Source organism: Oncorhynchus keta, unplaced genomic scaffold (genome assembly GCF_023373465.1).
Source record: "Oncorhynchus keta strain PuntledgeMale-10-30-2019 unplaced genomic scaffold, Oket_V2 Un_contig_17033_pilon_pilon, whole genome shotgun sequence".
In the NCBI taxonomy this organism is placed as follows: Eukaryota; Metazoa; Chordata; class Actinopteri; order Salmoniformes; family Salmonidae; genus Oncorhynchus; species Oncorhynchus keta.
Window position 1 is genome coordinate 32,653 of NW_026280247.1, and position 22,348 is coordinate 55,000.

At 44.3% G+C, this 22,348-nt stretch overlaps 1 protein-coding gene across 1 annotated transcript in view; it reads left to right on the plus strand.

The window, feature by feature from the left end:
• LOC127919558 (adhesion G protein-coupled receptor B3-like) overlaps positions 1–22,348 on the plus strand; it is a gene marked incomplete at its 3' end in the record, with an annotated part of 88,761 nt that overhangs the window by 8,255 nt on the left and 58,158 nt on the right. Inside the window, exons 3-6 of the mRNA XM_052503291.1 lie at positions 2,597–2,761; positions 6,010–6,174; positions 15,331–15,495; positions 18,764–18,865. Of these exons, the coding sequence (XP_052359251.1) occupies positions 2,597–2,761; positions 6,010–6,174; positions 15,331–15,495; positions 18,764–18,865 (597 nt within the window). The remainder of the gene's footprint in view (positions 1–2,596; positions 2,762–6,009; positions 6,175–15,330; positions 15,496–18,763; positions 18,866–22,348) is intronic.

The window sequence follows — 22,348 nt, forward strand, 5'->3', positions numbered from 1 at the left end:
ACTGACCCAACAAGCTCTGGTAGCTGAACTGACCCAACAAGCTGAACTGACCCAACAAGCTCTGGTAGCTATCTGAACTGACCAACAAGCTCTGGTAGCTAGCTGAACTGACCAACAAGCTCTGGTAGCTAGCTGAACTGACCCAACAAGCTCTGGTAGCTAGCTGAACTGACCAACAAGCTCTGGTAGCTAGCTGAACTGACCCAACAAGCTCTGGTAGCTAGCTGAACTGACCCAACAAGCTCTGGTAGCTAGCTGAACTGACCCAACAAGCTCTGGTAGCTAGCTGAACTGACCCAACAAGCTCTGGTAGCTTGCTGAACTTCCATTCAGAAACAATAATTGAAGCAGTCAGCCTACAGAGCCATATACCCCAGGTGTCCCCCTGGATTGAAATGAAGAATAAGAGAACCAGAAAGGATAAATAATCCATTATTTCCCCCTAGGTGAGACTTTGGCAGCAGGCTAATGGGCTAAACTGTCTTTTTCTCTGGAAGTAATGTGCCGTTGTTTCAGGCCAGTAATGTGTTGAAATCTGTGTTTGTCTGAGTCAAATAGTTTTCAAGGACAGAAATACATGCAGGGAACATTTTCCTTGAAGGGCACGACACAAGGACCTTATAACACATTCATAACCTATACATACTGGCTGCATTCATAACTGCTTATGTCAACAACCACAAGACAAGGCAAATATCAACTTGTGTTTTTTTTTGCACAGAAGAAAATACAGAACAATGTGATGAGAGTTGAAAAGGAAACATGACAAGAACATGCAGAGGAAGGAGCGGTGCAGGACAGGTCAAAACAACTTCCTCCTTTCAAATGATTCTAGAATGAAACCAAACAAAGAATGATTTGAAAGACTGTTAAACGTTTAGAATTGGACACAGAGGAAAACCAGATAAATAAACGGGTGGTTGTTGATGGAAGTTGATTTGAGCATTTAGAAAGTCAACTGCTTATTAATGCGTTATGTATGGCTTATGAACATGTTAGGAAGTCCTTATGTCGGTCTCTTTCTTAAAGTGTCACTGCTACACAGCATGATGTCACAGTTGGCGCAGTTTGCCTCATATCAATCCTCACTTGGAGTTCACTACTAGAGCTACTATTCAAATGCAACGTTACCATATTTAGAGATGGTATTTTAATACCAATTTGTTGCAAACGGCCCCAAAAAAGTCTTACATAATTCCACCTTTCTTTTCAGTTGTAAATAGTTTATTTCACTGCAGAGAAGGCTTGTTCACTGTTCCAACACTGATTTCAATTATATGTCCTTTAATTAGGAAGGAGGCACACTGTGCGTCCCAAATGGCAACCAATTTCCTATATAGTGCGTTACTTTTGACAAGGGCCCATAGTGCTCTGATCAAAAGGAGTGCGCTACGTAGGGAATAGGGTGCCATTTGGTCAAAAGTAGTGCACTACGTAGGGAATAGGGTGTCACTTGGTCAAAAGTAGTGCACTATATAGGGAGCCATTTGGAACACAGGGCCAGACTTGTAGCTCAACCTGTACTCTGATTATATCTCTAACTGAACTAAAGAACTCCAGCCTTGCCTGATTATTATTTATTCAACTAGGCAATTCAGTTAATAAGAACAAATTCTTATTTACAGAAACGGTCTACCCCTGCTAAACCCGGACAACGCTAGGCTCCGCCCTATGGGACTCCCAATCCCAGCCGGTTGTGATACAGCCTGGAATCCAACCAGGATCTGTAGTGATGCCTCTTGCACTGAGATGCAGTGCCTTAGACCGCAGCACCACTCAGGACCACTCGGGAGTCCTATCTGATAAAAGCTCTTCATTATAAGACTGACTTTGTGATCCTAGAATATGGTGTTGATCCTTCACAGAAGAGATACACTCTCCCCATCCATCCCACTCTCTCTCTCTCTCTCTCTCTCTCTCTCTCTCTCTCTCTCTCTCTCTCTCTCTCTCTCTCTCTCTCTCTCTTTCTCTTTCTCTTGTGCGATTGGGACTTTGATTTTAATTAACAATGTTTGAGCGGGATTTGCGTTCTCATGAAGCAATCAGAGTCGTTAAAGAAGGGATATACCACTTGGCAGGATAACACACCGGTGACCAGATGATGTTTTATCCCAGGTGACAGAGAAGACATTCTGAGACAGTTCTAAGAAGCGCCAAACAGTCTAGCCTGACACAGTATTAGATATCGGCCATTTTATAGAAATACTATGTTGTTCTTTGTAAGCCGGTACTTCTGCTTGGCAGATCAGCAAGCAGTATGTGGATATGAATCACTACACAGGAGTACTGTCAGGTCAAACTCATTTCACTTCCTAAAGATGGAAGCCCCACATGGTTCCACGACCCCATGATTACTACTTTGTGGTAGTTCAGGGTAAAGCTCACTGGTTGGACTACATATATGTGCTTTCTGTTTTGCTGATAATTATTGATCAAATCGTGTCATGTGGCAGAAACAACGACAGCAATTAAACTGTCTATTTTATGTCTGTTGTGTACCATCATCTTGCTGCAAAACTACATTTTTCCCTGGGATAATATAGTTGAAACCTTATACTTGACCCCTAACCTCTGACCTCTGCCCTATGTCCTACAGTGCATGGCGTCTGGGAGGAGTGGTCACCATGGAGCCTGTGTTCGTTTACGTGTGGGCGTGGCCACCGCACTAGGAACAGGATGTGTGCCCCGCCCCAACATGGAGGGAGAGCCTGTGACGGGCCTGAGACCCAGAGCAAACTCTGCAACATCGCCCTCTGCCCAGGTATGGACTGTTGTCTCTCTGTGTGTGTGTGTGTGTGTGTGTGTGTGTGTGTGTGTGTGTGTGTGTGTGTGTGTGTGTGTGTGTGTGTGTGTGTGTGTGTGTGTGTGTGTGTGTGTGTGTGTGTGTGTGTGTGTGTGTGTGTGTGTGTGTGTGTGTGTGTGTGTGTGTGTGTGTGTGTGTGTGTGTGTGTGTGTGTGTGTATTTTTACATATTCTAATGAGACCATGGTTATAATTACCAGGAACCAAACAGAGGCAAACAGGACCCAACAGGGAGGAACCTATCTGAATTTGTCCAATAGAAACTCTTCTTTTCTTTGCAACTGTTTGCTACTGTGTGCACTAATGATTACACCCCACGATGCCCTGTTGTTGTGCTTGCTTGTTTATTTATTTTTCCAACGTTTAGCATTTTAAAAGCCACTTCCTTGTCATTCTTTCTCTAAATATTTGAATGGAGCTCTGATCCATATAATGTCAGTCAACATTCGGTCCTTCAAGAATGACTGAGGTGAATATGTTTAGAAACAAAGGGACCAGTAACAGACACAACACAAGTGATTTTCTATTCATTGGCAATGATAATATTAACAGCACCATGTTAATAGCAACATATTCCCTATGTAGGCACTCCTATCAATCAGAGCCCATAGGAAATCTCATAGGGCTCTGGTCAAAAGTAGTGCACTATGTAGGGAATAGGGTGCTGTTCAGAAGATAAAGTCTTAATCAAAAGACCATCTTGCAAGGAGAGAGCCTCTTGGGAGAAGACAACAGCTGCCTTTTTGGTGCAACATTATAGGATCAATTACACTGCAACTCAATGGAGAGAAGAGAGAGAGACAGGAGAGAGAGAGAGACAGAGAGAGGGGGTGGGTAGAGAGACAGAGAGAGAGACAGAGAGAGAGACAGAGAGAGAGAGAGAGAGAGAGAGAGACAGAGAGAGGGGGTGGGTAGAGAGACAGAGAGAGAGACAGAGAGAGAGAGAGAGAGAGAGAGAGAGAGAGAGAGACAGAGACAGAGACAGAGACAGAGAGAGAGACTGTTAATTTTTATTGTTTATTTCACTTTATATATTATCTACCTCACTTGCTTTGGCAATGTTAACACATGTTTCCCATACCAATAAAGCCCTTGAATTGAATTGAATTGAATTGAATTGGGTAGAGAGACAGAGAGAGAGACAGAGAGAGAGAGAGAGAGAGAGAGAGAGAGAGAGAGAGAGAGACAGAGACAGAGACAGAGACAGAGACAGAGACAGAGACAGAGACAGAGAGAGAGAGACTGTTAATTTTTATTGTTTATTTCACTTTATATATTATCTACCTCACTTGCTTTGGCAATGTTAACACATGTTTCCCATGCCAATAAAGCCCTTGAATTGAATTGAATTGAATTGAATTGAGAGAGAGAGAGAGAGAGAGAGACAGAGAGAGGGGGTGGGTAGAGAGACAGAGAGAGAGACAGAGAGAGGGGGTGGGTAGAGAGACAGAGAGAGAGACAGAGAGAGAGGGGGCGGGGGTGTAGAGGGGAGAGAAACAGGATGCATATGGCATACAGGCCTCATGACATATTTAAAAGCAGCATGTGCCGTTCATGCTCACATCATAATATGGGTTGAAAACCCGCTGTCATAGAGTCAACACTGCAACACTGAAGAGGAAATCGCCGCAATTGCCAGTGAATGGTAAGCAGATTAGTGATGATGGGTTTTTTCCACAATCACTGTGTGCTAGATAGTAGACTGACTACGATGCGCTCCCAAAAAAGAACACGCATACACACACACACACACACACACACACACACACACACACACACACACAAACACACACATACACTTTATTTGTTCAGTTGCCTAGCTTTAAAAGTCTGCAGTCCATTCAGTCCAGTCAACTCCAACGCAATTAACAGCTATTTTCCTGAGCAAATGAAGTGTGTGTGTGTGTGTGTGCACTTTTTTGTGCGTACCCTTGTTACTTTTGTCTAACTTTTGCTAGTGACATTTGATGTTGGATGTTAAATGGAGAAGGGTTGTCTGGGTCGTTCAGGTTGTCTGGGTTGTTCAGGCTGTCTGGGTCATCCAGGTTGTCTGGGTCATCCAGGTTGTCTGGGTTGTTCAGGTTGTCTGGGTCATCCAGGTTGTCTTGGTCGTCCAGGTTGTCTGGGTCATCCAGGTTGTCTGGGTCGTTCAGGTTGTCTGGGTCGTTCTGGTTGTCTGGGTCATCCAGGTTGTCTGGGTCATCCAGGTTGTCTGGGTCGTCCAGGTTGTCTGGGTTGTTCAGGTTGTTTGGGCCGTCCAGGTGTTCTGGGTCGTTCAGGTTGTCTGGGTCATCCAGGTTGTCTTGGTCATCCAGGTTGTCTGGGTCGTTCAGGTTGTCTGGGTCGTCCAGGTTGTCTGGGTCGTCCAGGTGTTCTGGGTCGTTCAGGTTGTCTGGGTCGTTCAGGTTGTCTGGGTCATCCAGGTTGTCTGGGTCGTTCAGGTTGTCTGGGTCGTTCAGGTTGTCTGGGTCGTTCAGGTTGTCTGGGTCGTTAAGGTTGTCTGGGTCGTCCAGCAAAAACACACATGTCTCTGGACTGTAAGTAAATGGACAATAAAGTATTCTTCTTCTCTTCTTTTATGAAAAGGCCAAGCTCTTCATTCAACTGTAGGTCGTTTTGCAGAAATATAACTCTTGCTCTGTTTTAAGAAGGGTGTAGTTGGTCATAAATGCAGCAGAACCTCCCCCAACGAAGTTGGCTTGTAGAGGCAATGACAAATGCAGGTGGCAAACTCATTACTTTCTGTGTTTATCCTCTGCACCGTTTTAAGGCATTTTCACCTCTGAGAAGAGAACTGAGAACTAGCAGCTCCAAAAGCAGAAGTAATGAATTGTCCCTATTCCCTATATAGTGCACTTCTACTCTGGTCAAAAGGAGTGCACTATTTGGGTACAGTTTTGGGACACATCCACACATGGCCATTCTCTTGCAATATGACCCACTGGACCTGAGCTATTTCATGCCACTCAAACCACAAGCGGTAATGGTATGTTCATGCATGAACAGTGCACTGTGTTTTCAGGGGAAGGATATTATAATATGGGTGTCTAGTTGTCAGGCTCTCAACCTGAAGACAGCCATTTGAATATGGTCTCCTTCCACTTCTTCTGACTGACTGTCCAATTTTTCTCCCTTTCTCTCCCTCTTGGGTCTGGGCTGTTTGTGTGTGCGTGTGTGTGTTGGTACGTGTCTGTGTGTGTGCCCCAGTGGACGGCCAGTGGCAGGAGTGGAGCCTGTGGAGTGACTGCTCAGTGACCTGTGCCAACGGGACCCAGCAGAGGACCAGACAATGTTCAGCCGCCGCCCACGGTGGGTCGGAGTGTCGTGGCCACTGGGCAGAGAGCAGAGAGTGTTACAATCCAGACTGCACAGGTAACACACTGACTGGGCCACTGAGCTATTAATGCCATCATCATCACCATCATCATCATCATCATCACCATCATCATCATCATCATCCTCGCCATCATCATCACTATCATCATCATCACCATCATCACCACCACAATCATCACCATCATCATCATCATCATCACCATCATCATCATCACCATCACCACCACCATTATCATCGCCATCATCATCACTATCATCATCATCACCACCACCATCATCATCACCATCATCACTATCATCATCGTCCCAGGCACTACAGATGTAAATGAGCTGTTAGCTAAATCTGGTGCAATGTATAATTTCTCAGTGGTGTGAGACTTGTGTTTGTGTTGTACATTGTCCCTGTCCAAATAAACTTAAAGGAATAGTTCACCCAAATTACACATTGGTTTTCCTACGCTGTAAACTGTCTATAGACAAGGTATGACAGCAATCCATGATACAGTATGGTTTAGTTTTGCTTAGTTCATATTTTAGCATTTATGTCACAATTTCCATTCAAGTCATGGGACCAATATTAGCAGTTTTTGCACATCATGTTCAAATCATCCAAAAGTATCTCAAATTGATTGTGAATCTCAACAAAGTCTCTTATAGATAGTGCTGAGTGATGAACTGAAACTGGGGTTATTTTGGGGTTTTGAAACAACTAATTCACTGATGTCGGTTCAATTATTTTAATTCCATTTAGTTCATTTTGTTTTCTTTTTCTGTGAGCTCAATGTGCACATTAAGTAGTTTCTCTAGAGATAAATCACATCAAGCCCCAACTGTGCGATGTAGTAGGGAGTTGGTAAATATGGTAATTAACTGCAATGACCATAATCCATTGCGTGCCTACTTGTCTGTTCTGTGTGTTTCTATAGGCCTGCTACATTAGGTTAATATGGGGAAGACACAGAGAGAGAGAGGAGAGATAGAAGATAGATATGGAGGGTAGTTGCTTTGTAAGGTACCTGAAAATACATCAAATTTCTTTATTTTAAAATGTATTTATAAAGCCCTTCTTCCATCAGCTGATATATCAAAGTGATGTACAGAAACCCAGCCTAAAACCCCAAACAGCAAGCAATGCAGGTGTAAAAGCACGGTGGCTAGGAAAAACACCCTAGACCTTTCTAGGAAGAAACCTAGAGAGGAACCAGGCTATGAGGGGTGGCCAGTCCTCTTCTGGCTGTGCTGGGTGGAGATTATAACAGAACATGGCCAAGATGTTCAAATGTTCATAAATGACCAGCATGGTCGAATAATAATAATCACAATGAACATTTCAGGGTTCCATAGCCACAGGCAGGACAGTTGAAACTGGAGCAGCAGCATGGCCAGGTGGACTGGGAACAACAAGGAGTCATCATGCCAGGTAGTCCTGAGGCATAGTCCTAGGGCTCAGGTCCTCCGCGAGAGAGAAAGAAAGAGAGAAAGAGAGAATTAGAGAGAGCATACTTAAATTCACACAGGACACCAGAGGAGGAGAAATACTCTAGATATAACAGACTGACCCTAGCCCCCCGACACATAAACTACTGCAGCATAAATACGGGAGGCTGAGACAGGAGGGGTCAGGATACACAGTGGCCCCATCTAATGATACCCCCAGACAGGGCCAAACAGGCAGGATATAACCACACCCACTTTTCCAAAGCACAGCCCCCACACCACTGGAGGGATATCTTCAACCACTAACTTACCATCCTGAGACAAGGCAGAGTATAGCTCACAAATATCTCCGCCACGGTATAACCCAAGAGGGGGGCAACCCAGACAGGTAGAGCACTTCAGTGACTCAACCCACTTAAGTGACGCACCCCTGCTAGGGACGGCATGGAAGAGCACCGGTAAGCCAGTGACTCAGCCCCTGTAATAGGGTTAGAGGCAGAGAATCCCAGTGGAGAGAGGGGAACTGGCCAGGCAGAGACAGCAAGGGCGGTTTGTTGCTCCAGTGCCTTTCTGTTCACCTTCACACTCCTGGGCCAGACTACACTCAATCATAGGACCTACTGAAGAGATGAAATCTTCAATAAATAATTAAAGGTTGAGACCGAGTCTGCGTCTCTGACATGGGTAGGAGCTCTATAGGAGAAAGCCCTGCCTACAGCTGTTTGCTTTGAAATTCTAGGGAGAATTAGGAGGCCTGCGTCTTGTGACCGTAGCGTACGTGTAGGTATGTACGGCAGGACCAAATCGGAAAGATAGTTAGGAGCAAGCCCATGTAATGCTTTGTAGGTTAGCAGTAAAACCTTGAAATCAGTCCTTGCCTTAACAGGAAGCCAGTGTAGAGATGCTAGCACTGGAAGAATATGATCACATTTGTTGGTTCTAGTCAGGATTCTAGCAGCCGTATTTAGCACTAACTGAATTTTATTTAGTGCTTTATCCAGGAACCCGGAAAGTAGAGCATTGCAGTAGTAGTTTTCGACAGAAAGTCTCAGATTTTTGCGATGTTATGTTAAATGGAAAAAGCTGTCCTTGAAACAGTCTTGATATGTACGTCAAAAGAGAGATCAGGTTCCAGAGTAATGCCGAGGTCCTTCACAGTTTTATTTGAGACGACTGTACAACCATCGAGATTTATTGTCAGATTCAACAGAAGATCTCTTAGTTTCTTGTGACCTAGAACAAACATATCTGTTTTGTTCGAGTTTAAAAGTAGAACGTGTGCAGCCATCCACTTCCTTATGTCTGAAACACAGGCTTCTAGCGAGGGCATTTCTGGGGCTTCACTATGTTTCATTGATATGTACAGCTGTGTGTCATCCGCATAGCAGTGAAAGTTAACATTATGCTTTCGAATGACATCCCCAAGAGGTAAAATATATAATGAAAACAATAGTGGTCCTAAAACGGAACCTTGAGGAACACCGAAATGTACAGTTGATTTGTCAGAGGACAAACCATTCACAGAGAAAACCTAATATCTTTCTGACAGATAAGATCTAAACCAGGCCAGAACTTGGTGGTGTAGACCAATTTGGGTCTCCAATCTCTCCAAAAGAATGTGGTGATCGATGGTATCAAAAGCAGCTAAGGTCTAGGAGCACGAGGACAGATGCAGAGCTTCAGTCTGACCCCATTAAATGGTCATTTACCACCTTCACAAGTGCAGTCTCAGTGCTATGATGGGGTCTAAAACCAGACTGAACCATTTTGTATACATTGTTTGTCTTCAGGAAGGCAGTGAGTTGCTGCGCAACAGCTTTTTCAAAAATCTTTGAGAGGAATTGGAGATTCGATTTAGGCCGATAGTTTACATCACTTACATGATCTAAGTGATTGATAGTTGGTATTCAGCCGTCATAAAAATATTCCTTATTTACTTTGAAGAACTACTAAAATAGTGATTATGCCAGACAGCATAGACAGCAGCTCTATAGAGATGAGATGATGACTTGGAATTAAATATTAAAGTATAAAGGATGGTTAATAAGTGATCAGCAGTAATGGGAAGTCACTACCATCATGGGACTTTTATTAATTGTTTTATTCAGTGTTGTTACAGCATTCAACCCACACAATACATAGTGCATTTAATGCCAAGAAAACAGCATCTAATTTATTAATCTAACTGAAAACGAACCAACCTCAAGAAGCACTAATCTCTCAGCACTAATTTTGGATGATCTGAATCACCATACAAAATACATGCTATGAACCACATCAACATGTCCTGCAAATGTAATTCTGAATACAAAACTACTACAGTATCTGTACCTACTGCAATAAGAGTTCAGAATAAAGACTTTTGGTCAATCTAGCACTGGGCAGGGACCAGACAGTTATACAATCCAGACAGGTCAGAGCCTGGCTGACAGGGTGTATGTAGAAGTGACAGTTATACAATCCAGACAGGTCAGAGCCTGGCTGACAGGGTGTACGTAGAAGTGACAGCGATGCTCACTAATACATGAATAATGTAACAGAGGACTGGGAGACAGCGATGCTCACTAATACATGAATAATGTCATAGAGGACTGGGAGACAGCGATGCTCACTAATACATGAATAATGTCACAGAGGACTGGGAGACAGAGATGCTCACTAATACATGAATAATGTAACAGAGGACTGGGAGACAGCGATGCTCACTAATACATGAATAATGTAACAGAGGACTGGGAGACAGCGATGCTCACTAATACATGAATAATGTCATAGAGGACTGGGAGACAGTGATGCTCACTAATACATGAATAATGTCACAGAGGACTGGGAGACAGCGATGCTCACTAATACATGAATAATGTAACAGAGAACTGGGAGACAGCGATGCTCACTAATACATGAATAATGTCACAGAGAACTGGGAGACAGTGATGCTCACTAATACATGAATAATGTCACAGAGGACTGGGAGACAGCGATGCTCACTAATACATGAATAATGTCACAGAGGACTGGGAGACAGCGATGCTCACTAATACATGAATAATGTCACAGAGAACTGGGAGACAGCGATGCTCACTAATACATGAATAATGTCACAGAGAACTGGGAGACAGCGATGCTCACTAATACATGAATAATGTCACAGAGGACTGGGAGACAGCGATGCTCACTAATACATGAATAATGTCACAGAGGACTGGGAGACAGCGATGCTCACTAATACATGAATAATGTCACAGAGGACTGGGAGACAGCGATGCTCACTAATACATGAATAATGTCACAGAGAACTGGGAGACAGCGATGCTCACTAATACATGAATAATGTAACAGAGAACTGGGAGACAGCGATGCTCACTAATACATGAATAATGTCACAGAGGACTGGGAGACAGCGATGCTCACTAATACATGAATAATGTCACAGAGGACTGGGAGACAGCGATGCTCACTAATACATGAATAATGTCACAGAGGACTGGGAGACAGCGATGCTCACTAATACATGAATAATGTAACAGAGGACTGGGAGACAGCGATGCTCACTAATACATGAATAATGTCACAGAGGACTGGGAGACAGCGATGCTCACTAATACATGAATAATGTCACAGAGAACTGGGAGACAGCGATGCTCACTAATACATGAATAATGTCACAGAGAACTGGGAGACAGTGATGCTCACTAATACATGAATAATGTCACAGAGGACTGGGAGACAGTGATGCTCACTAATACATGAATAATGTCACAGAGAACTGGGAGACAGCGATGCTCACTAATACATGAATAATGTCACAGAGGACTGGGAGACAGCGATGCTCACTAATACATGAATAATGTCACAGAGAACTGGGAGACAGCGATGCTCACTAATACATGAATAATGTCACAGAGGACTGGGAGACAGCGATGCTCACTAATACATGAATAATGTCACAGAGGACTGGGAGACAGCGATGCTCACTAATACATGAATAATGTCACAGAGGACTGGGAGACAGCGATGCTCACTAATACATGAATAATGTCACAGAGAACTGGGAGACAGCGATGCTCACTAATACATGAATAATGTAACAGAGAACTGGGAGACAGAGATGCTCACTAATACATGAATAATGTCACAGAGGACTGGGAGACAGTGATGCTCACTAATACATGAATAATGTCACTAATACAGAGAACTGGGAGACAGTGATGCTCACTAATACATGAATAATGTCACAGAGGACTGGGAGACAGAGATGCTCACTAATACATGAATAATGTAACAGAGGACTGGGAGACAGCGATGCTCACTAATACATGAATAATGTAACAGAGAACTGGGAGACAGCGATGCTCACTAATACATGAATAATGTAACAGAGAACTGGGAGACAGCGATGCTCACTAATACATGAATAATGTAACAGAGAACTGGGAGACAGCGATGCTCACTAATACATGAATAATGTCACAGAGAACTGGGAGACAGCGATGCTCACTAATACATGAATAATGTCACAGAGAACTGGGAGACAGCGATGCTCACTAATACATGAATAATGTCACAGAGAACTGGGAGACAGCGATGCTCACTAATACATGAATAATGTCACAGAGAACTGGGAGACAGAACTGGGAGACAGTGATGCTCACTAATACATGAATAATGTCACAGAGAACTGGGAGACAGCGATGCTCACTAATACATGAATAATGTAACAGAGAACTGGGAGACAGCGATGCTCACTAATACATGAATAATGTCATAGAGAACTGGGAGACAGGATGCTCACTAATACATGAATAATGTCATAGAGGACTGGGAGACAGATGGATGCTCACTGGGAGACACATGACATGAATAATGTCACAGAGGACTGGGAGACAGCGATGCTCACTAATACATGAATAATGTCATAGAGGACTGGGAGACAGTGATCCTCTCCCACCACACGCTGGTGTAACATAGGTCAACGTTGCACCACTGACTTGTTGTGTGATGAACATGGTCGGGATCATGTCTGTCCATTTCAGACCTCCACTGAGGTTAGTCCTTGGACCCGTGTGTATGGAGAAGGGGTAAATGCAGGTGGGGTGGAGGGAGGAGGGATGGAGAGATGAAATAGAGGAGTGTGACCCCTTTCCAGGGTTGTTCTACCTTTCAGAGAAGGTCATGTGATTAACTGTTTGGCTCAGGGGGACCATCTGTTTTTGCCTAATGCTCGATTTTACTGTGTTCATTAAAAAGACATAAAACATGCCACTGCTTTGGGAAACTTTATCATAAAAGGCCTTTTAATATTGGCAAAGTGAGGAAAGTTATCACCGCAGTCACAGAGAAACCTCCCCAGCCATAAAAGGAGACATATTCCTAATTATTACAAGTATTATCAGAGTCATTTTATTAATTGAATCTGGATAAAATTCTGCCAAAAACTTCTTCTTCTTTTTGTTTTTACTATATCTCTGGGTACTATATAACATGTCCTCGGTTTGTGCCAAATGGCACCCTATTCCCTGAGTCCCTGGTCAAAAGTAGTGCACTATATAGGGAATAGGGCGGCCTTTGGGACACGCCCCCATGTGTCCCAGTATCTATAATCCCACCTACTGTGTCTGTGTGAGAATGAATCCACATCTTCTAGCTACACATCATAGTAGAGCTGCATGGGGTACGTAGCACATAGAATGGTCAAGGTGGTCAATATGGTCAATATTGTCTCATGAGTCTTCTCAGAGTACCCCGGAAGTACCCCATGATGTGCATTTTACCAGTAGGACTATTGTCCCATGAGTCTTCTCAGCGTACCCCTGAAGTACCCCCTGATGTGCATTTTACCAGTAGGACTATTGTCTCATGAGTCTTCTCAGAGTACCCCTGAAGTACCCCCTGATGTGCATTTTACCAGTAGGACTATTGTCTCATGAGTCTTCTCAGAGTACCCCGGAAGTACCCCCTGATGTGCATTTTACCAGTAGGACTATTGTCTCATGAGTCTTCTCAGAGTACCCCGGAAGTACCCCCTGATGTGCATTTTACCAGTAGGACTATTGTCTCATGAGTCTTCTCAGAGTACCCCTGAAGTACCCCCTGATGTGCATTTTACCAGTAGGGCTATTGTCTCATGAGTCTTCCCAGGTATCCCCAGGGGCCCTAGTGCCGTTATAGAATTTGAAAGACCGGCTGGCTTATGGTAATAAAATAGAGATTCCTTATTGGTCATGCTTTACTAAGAACTGATTGGATGTTGGGGAGAGAAGATGGGAGTCCAGAGGCTCTCTGGCTCCTTGTTTTAAAATCCATCATCTACTGTACTAATTTCCACTCCTTCATCACTCTGCCCTGAATGAACTGACCAGGACAAAGCCAGCCTAATGATGAGCTGCCACCATAATGTTTTACAGAGGACACACTGAGAGGAAATAAGGAAAGGGAACAAGGGGAGGAAACAAGAATATGACATGAGGATATAACATAGAGAGGACAATCGGATAGGACACAAGGAGAGGACAGATATTTACGCATTTGAGAAAGAGATCCTTTTTAACAGTGAGGTGTCTCTTCCACAGCCAATGGCCAGGGGTCTAACTCCTCAGCCAATGGCCAGGGGTCTAACTCCTCAGCCAATGGCCAGGGGTCTAACTCCTCAGCCAATGGCCAAGGGTCTAACTCCTCAGACAATGGCCAGGGGTCTACCTCCTCAGACAATGGCCAGGGGTCTAACTCCTCAGCCAATGGCCAGGGGTCTAACTCCTCAGCCAATGGCCAGGGGTCTAACTCCTCAGCCAATGGCCAAGGGTCTAACTCCTCAGACAATGGCCAGGGGTCTACCTCCTCAGACAATGGCCAGTTGTCTTCCTCCTCAGCCAATGGCCAGGGGTCTAACTCCTCAGCCAATGGCCAGGGGTCTAACTCCTCAGTCAATGGTCAGGGGTCTAACTCCTCAGCCAATGGCCAGGGGTCTAACTCCTCAGCCAATGACCAAGGGTCTAACTCCTCAGACAATGTCCAGGGGTCTAACTCCTCAGCCAATGGCCAAGGGTCTACCTCCTCAGCCAATGGCCAGGGGTCTAACTCCTCAGACAATGTCCAGGGGTCTAACTCCTCAGCCAATGGCCAAGGGTCTACCTCCTCAGCCAATGGCCAGGGGTCTAACTCCTCAGCCAATGGCCAAGGGTCTACCTCCTCAGACAATGTCCAGGGGTCTAACTCCTCAGCCAATGGCCAAGGGTCTACCTCCTCAGCCAATGGCCAGGGGTCTAACTCCTCAGCCAATGGCGAGGGGTCTAACTCCTCAGCCAATGGCCAGGGGTCTAACTTCTCACGCATTGGCCATGGGTCTAACTTCTCAGGCATTGGCCAGGGGTCTAACTCATTTAAGTCATTTAGCAGACGCTCTTATCCAGAGCGACTTACAAATTGGTGCATACACCTTATGACATCCAGTGGAACAGCCACTTTACAGTAGTGCATCTAAATCTTTTTAGGGGGGAGGGGGGCAGTTGCCAGTTGTTTAACAGTGGTGTGTCTTTCCTCCTCAGCCAATGGCCAGGGGTTTAACTAATCTGTCTTTCCTCCTCAGCCAATGGCCAGTGGTTTAACTGATCTGTCTCTCCTCCTCAGCCAATGGCCAGTGGTTTAACTGATCTGTCTCTCCTCCTCAGCCAATGGCCAGTGGTTTAACTGATCTGTCTCCTCCTCAGCCAATGTCTCCTCCTCAGCCAATGGTTTAACTGATCTGTCTCTCCTCCTCAGCCAATGGCCAGTGGAATCCCTGGGGGCCTTGGAGTGGCTGCTCCAAATCATGTGATGGGGGTTGGCAGAGGCGGGCGCGGGTGTGCCAGGGGGCAGCGCTCACCGGGCAACAGTGCGAGGGCACAGGGGATGAAGTCCGCAAGTGCAGTGACCAGCGTTGCCCAGGTAACGATAACCCCATAACCACCATAAGTGAGACTGCAAGAGTCAATTAACTGGAAGTGTGGAGTGAAGATAATGATCTTCCTCTTCGCTGAGGAAGAGTGACGTGCCTTTCTGTTCCTGTAGGAGGAACCGATAAGACTTACATAAAGCAGAGGGTAGGCAACCCAGCTTCAGCTCTGAAAATAGACAGAGCCTGGAAAGATCATTTGCAATTCAACAACCAATTCAACAACGGACTAATAAAAAGCTTCTATTTTGGGTTTCGATAAAGATTGACAGTTGTGCTAAACTCATAAGATATGTATACTGTAGGTTGTTGTCTATTCTTCAACAACCAATGGGTAAACATCAAGAATTGAAATGACCATTGAACAGCTTCCCAAATCACAGACTGTAGCTTTAAGAGGAAGCTGTTCGAGAGAGAATATATAGAGAGAGAGAAATTAAAAGAGAGAGAGGATAGAGAGAGAGATAAAGAGAGAGAGAGAAAATAAAGAGAGAGAGAGAGAGAGAGAGAGAGAGAGAGAGAGAGAGAGAGAGAGAGAGAGAGAGAGAATAGAAAGCGGGATAATAAAGACAAAGAGGATAGAGAGAGAGATAAAGAGAGAGAATAGAGAGAGAGATAACGAGAGAGCAAGAATTGAGAGAGTGATAGAGAAGAGAGAGAGAATAAGAGAGAGATAAGAATAGAGAGAGAGAATAAGAGAGAGATAAAGAGCGAGAGAGAGAATAAGAGAATAAGAGAGTGTTATGTATGATTAATATCTTAATATTAATTGATGGTGTTGATTAACCCACCTGTTTTTATCTCCATGGAGACTGTTCGCTACCACGGCGATTAATGCAAATTCAATCTTTTGTTTGACCATTATCACCCTGTAAAGAGTGGCATTGTTTCTGTTGTAGGAGTCAGGACTGTAGGGAAGCCGTTCCCATTATCAATCTTTTGTTTGACCATTATCACCCTGTAAAGAGTGGCATTGTTTCTGTTGTAGGAGTCAGGACTGTAGGGAAGCCGTTCCCATTATCAATCTTTTGTTTGACCATTATCACCCTGTAAAGAGTGGCATTGTTTCTGTTGTAGGAGTCAGGACTGTAGGGAAGCTGTTCCCATTATCAATCTTTTGTTTGACCATTATCACCCTGTAAAGAGTGGCATTGTTTCTGTTGTAGGAGTCAGGACTGTAGGGAAGCCGTTCCCATTATCAATCTTTTGTTTGACCATTATCACCCTGTAAAGAGTGGCATTGTTTCTGTTGTAGGAGTCAGGACTGTAGGGAAGCTGTTCCCATTATCAATCTTTTGTTTGACCATTATCACCCTGTAAAGAGTGGCATTGTTTCTGTTGTAGGAGTCAGGACTGTAGGGAAGCTGTTCCCATTATCAATCTTTTGTTTGACCATTATCACCCTGTAAAGAGTGGCATTGTTTCTGTTGTAGGTTCCCATTATCAAGTCACCCTGTAAAGAGGCATTGTTTCTAGGAGTCAGGACTGTAGGGAAGCTGTTCCCATTATCAATCTTTTGTTTGACCATTATCACCCTGTAAAGAGTGGCATTGTTTCTGTTGTAGGAGTCAGGACTGTAGGGAAGCCGTTCCCATTATCAATATTTTTCACACCTGTACTATTTTAAGCCGTTTAATCCAACACGAAGAAACCATTTTAGAACTACAGCATGTTCATGGATTACAATCTATTTACAATCTAGTCTACACTTATGCAATTATAGAGGAGGCTGGTGGGAGGAGATATAGGAGGACAGGCTTCTTGTAATTAATGGAATGGTATCAAACCAGGGGTTGGAACCAAAATTATTTACAAATCGTTTTGTCCTAAACAGATGTATTATTCTTGGGGTTCTGTTCCACTGTTTCAACCAGCAAAATAAAGTTCTGAACCGGTTCTGAACCCCAACAAACGATGGGTTTTAATGGTTCCTTTCTGTTCCTTTTTAAACATCTGAAATATGTATTTTGTTTTTACATTAACAAATTGTGTTTTTGCCATAACAGCATGGTTTAATCGTAATGAAAGGCAAACACACACTGTGCTGCCAGTCACCGTGTAGGGCGCGAGATGTAACTGACATGTCGAGGGTGAGGCAGAGCGAGAGAGTTTGGAGGAAGCTTGCCTTGAAGCGCTGGGCATCTTGTTATGACATCCTTATCTGAATTAGACACACAGAGGAGGAGCAGCTTCTATGGAGGAACTTTGAATATCTTTGAACATCCGAGTTGGTTTAACATTGGACCAGAGCAAACGTTAGCTAGCTAATAGCTAACTAGCTAACGAGCTAATGAGCTAACGAGCTAATAGCTAACTAGTTAACGAGCTAATGAGCTAATGAGCTAATAGCTAACTAGTTAACGAGCTAATGAGCTAACGAGCTAATAGCTAACTAGTTAACTAGCTAACGAGCTAATGAGCTAACTAGCTAACCAGCTAACTAGCTTGTGTGTGCAGAGCAGCACTACAATTAAAATCAAACTCTTACCTTTTTGTAGTTAAAAAATCCAATGTGAATCGTGATAACTATAGTATCCTTAACTAGCATTGAAAAAGTAAATAATTTCTTCTTTAATTAAACATCTCTCCCTAATTTCTGAATTCTACTTGTAATGTTGTCAGTAGGCGACAGTAACCTATGCTTCACAGGGGAGCGGCAGGTAGACTCAACACAGACACACCCCCACTGGCAAAAATGTCCAGCTGGCAGGCAGACGCTGCAATAATAATAATAATAATAATAAAAATAATAATAACAGTAAAATTATTATTATAATAATAATACAAATAATACAAATAATAATACAACAAATAAATAATAACAATAATAATAATAATAACAATAATACAAATTGTAAAAATAATAAAAATAATTATAATAATCATCAGCATTACAATAATTATAACAATCATTATAATAATACTAATAATATTAATAATCAGACTGTAAAAATATGCCCGGAACATAAAATCTAGTTTTTAACCAGTTTGCATGCTTTTAAAATAACGGTTCTCTTCTGGAACAGTATAGATAACTTTAGTTTATGGTTCGGGTTCCGTTCCTAATTGTTATTTTCCGGTTTTCGGTTCTGTTCCCTGAACCTGTTCCATCCCTTAATGGAAACCACGTTTGACTCCGTTCCAAAGATTCCATTACAACAAGCCCATCCTCCTGTAACTCCTCCCACCAGCCTCTTCTGGCCTATTCCTATTGGTGAGTCAGCAATAACCCAGCGATGTGTTGTGTACGGTTCCCCCCAGCGCCCTATGAGATCTGTCTGGAGGACTACACTGTAGCCATGGTGTGGAGAAGAACACCTTCAGGAGAACTGGCCTTCAACAGGTGTCCTCCCAATGCCACGGGTAAGGACACGTGTGTGTGTGTGTGTGTGTGTGTGTGTGTGTGTGTGTGTGTGTGTGTGTGTGTGTGTGTGTGTGTGTGTGTGTGTGTGTGTGTGTGTGTGTGTGTGTGTGTGTGTGTGTGTGTGTGTGTGTGTGTGTGTGTGTGTGTGTGTGTGTGTGTGTGTGTGTGTGTGTCCTCCTAATGCTACAGGTAAGAACACAGTCAGGCCCTGGGGTTTTGTCTATCCTAGTGGTTACCACCGCTGCCTGTGGGGCAATGTGAGCGCCGTATCAAACACTGGTCGTACCAACTCACTTATCCTATTTTTTTCATTCAAGTCTTCACTTTTTTAACTTCGATTCATAACAAAAAAATACAAATTAACAGTTTAAAAATAGGATAGTCTTTTTGGTCTGAATTCAGACTCCAGCCGCTGTTTGGCCATTGACTGAATAATGAACCAAGAGAAACTAGAGCACTTTAAAATGTTCTGCTGTAACTTAGTTGATAATGAAATGAGTCATTTTCCAGGGGCTATTACGTAGAGGTTTCATCGGGAGCTTTCTGTCCATTACTCATGTGTAGAGAGGACTAGTGGTGATGGATATGTCCCTGTCACCTTCCACTGACACATCCATTCCTGCTGTGACGGATTGGAAGTGCTTTACACGGTGCCTGTGTCCCAAACAACTCCCGATTTCCTATACAATGCACTGTTTTATTTATAAATTCTGCACTACATAGGGAATAGGGTGCCATTTGAGATGCAGACGGTATGTTTCTACTGAACAGATTTCCCTATTTGCATTGCATTGACCCTCACAGCATTATGTCAATGTGTTTTCAAATAGCCTATAGGCAAAGACAGGGACATATTACTAGGCTAACTATGATTATATTGCCTACAACAGCATGGCACTTTTTAACTGCTGTTTTCTACTTCCTCCTCCTCCCCTCCTCCTCCTCCTCCTCCTCCTTCTCCCTTCCCCTAATCCCCTCTGCCCCTCCCTCCTCCTCCTCCTCCTCCTCCTCCTCCTCCTCCTCCTCCCCTCCCCTCCTCCTCCTCCTCCTCCTCCTCCCCTCCTCCCCTCCTCCCCTCCTCCTCCTCCTCCTCCCCATCCCCTCTTCCCTCCTCCTCCCCTCCCCTCCCCTCCTCCTCCTCCTCCTCCCCTCCCCTCCTCATCCCCTCCTCCCTTCCCCTCCTCCTCCCCCTCCTCCTCCTCCTTCCATCGCCACTCCCCTCCTCCTCCCCTCCTCCTCCCCTCCTCCTCCCCTCCTCCTCCTCCTTCCATCGCCACTCCCCTCCTCCTCCCCTCCTCCCTTCCCCTCTTCCTCCCCTATCCTTCCCTCCTCCTGGTCTTAATCAGACACCTGATGGCTCCACAGTGTACCTGTTGTTTGATCCATGTGGTGGGACTGATAAGCTGCTGTGGTTGTGTGTGTCTGTATTGTGAATGGTAGAAAGTGAAGCAGGGAAGCGGTCACACTGAACCCACATGTCCCCCACCACACTCTCTGTCTGATTCCACTATCACACCGCTGGACACAGAGGACATTGAAAAGTGCAGGAGGTGTGTGGTTATAATAGAAGGGCCTGTGTCCCAAATGGCACCCTATTCCCTATATAAAGCACTACTTTTGGTCTTGGTCAAAACTAGGGAACAGTGTAGGGAATAGGGTGCCATTTGGGAGCCAGGTTCTATCTGGACTGTGAAAAGAGATGAAAACAGAACCAGGGGGATTGTGTTGAGTTCAGTGGGGTGGGGGATTGTGTTGAGGAAACAGGGGGCTCAGTGGGGTGGGGGATTGTGTTGAGGAAACAGGGGCTCAGTGGGGTGGGGGATTGTGTTGAGGAAACAGGGGACTCAGTGGGGTGGGGGATTGTGTTGAGGAAACAGGGGGCTCAGTGGGGTGGGGGATTGTGTTGAGGAAACAGGGGACTCAGTGGGGTGGGGGATTGTGTTGAGGAAACAGGGGGCTCAGTGGGGTGGGGGATTGTGTTGAGGAAACAGGGGACTCAGTGGGGTGGGGGATTGTGTTGAGGAAACAGTGGGGTGGGGATTGTGTTGGGGGCTCAGTGGGGTGGGGGATTGTGTTGAGGAAACAGGGGCTCAGTGGGGTGGGGGATTGTGTTGAGGAAACAGGGGGCTCAGTGGGGTGGGGGATTGTGTTGAGGAAACAGGTGGCTCAGTGGGGTGGGGGATTGTGGGGGATTGTGTTGGGGATTGTGTTGAACAGGGGGCTCAGTGGGGTGGGGGATTGTGTTGAGGAAACAGGGGGCTCAGTGGGGTGGGGGATTGTGTTGAGGAAACGGGGGACTCAGTGGGGTGGGGGGGAGGAAAGGGACTCAGTGGGGTGTGTGTGTGTGTGTGTGTGTGTGTGGTGTGTGTGTGTGTGTGTGTGTGTGTGTGTGTGGTGTGTGTGTGTGTGTGTGTGTGTGTGTGTCCATATCAGTGTTAGTATTTTAGTATGGTTGTACTGACGTTGATACCCTGACACAGTGTATCCAATTCATTTATTTTCATGTGTGGACATGCCTTGTTGCAGTTGAACACAGATGCACAGATGATGTGAGAGACATTGGTGTAGATATCTCTGCTGTATGTAAGACATTGGTGTAGATATCTCTGCTGTATGTAAGACATTGGTGTAGATATCTCTGCTGATTGTAAGACATTGGTGTAGATATCTCTGCTGATTGTTAGACATTGGTGTAGATATCTCTGCTGTATGTAAGACATTGGTGTAGATATCTCTGCTGATTGTAAGACATTGGTGTAGATATCTGCTGATTGTAAGACATTGGTGTGATATCTCTGTATGTAAGACATTGGTGTAGATATCTCTGTATGTATTGTAAGACATTGTAAGTGTAGATATCTCTGCTGTATGTAAGACATTGGTGTAGATATCTCTGCTGTATGTAAGACATTGGTGTAGATATCTGCTGATTGTCTGCTGCAGTATTGTTAGACATTGGTGTAGATATCTCTGCTAAGACATTGGTGTAGATATCTCTGCTGTATGTAAGACATTGGTGTAGATATCTCTGCTGATTGTAAGACATTGGTGTAGATATCTCTGCTGATTGTTAGACATTGGTGTAGATATCTCTGCTGTATGTAAGACATTGGTGTAGATATCTCTGCTGTATGTAAGACATTGGTGTAGATATCTCTGCTGTATGTAAGACATTGGTGTAGATATCTCTGCTGATTGTAAGACATTGGTGTAGATATCTCTGCTGTATGTAAGACATTGGTGTAGATATCTCTGCTGTATGTAAGACATTGGTGTAGATATCTCTGCTGATTGTTAGACATTGGTGTAGATATCTCTGCTGTATGTAAGACATTGGTGTAGATATCTCTGCTGTATGTAAGACATTGGTGTAGATATCTCTGCTGTATGTAACCTTTAACATTGAACACTATTGAACAAACACAGAAGCAGCATCTGGCTTCCAAATAGCTACAGTGTATTTTCAGCCTTAAACTTCCACT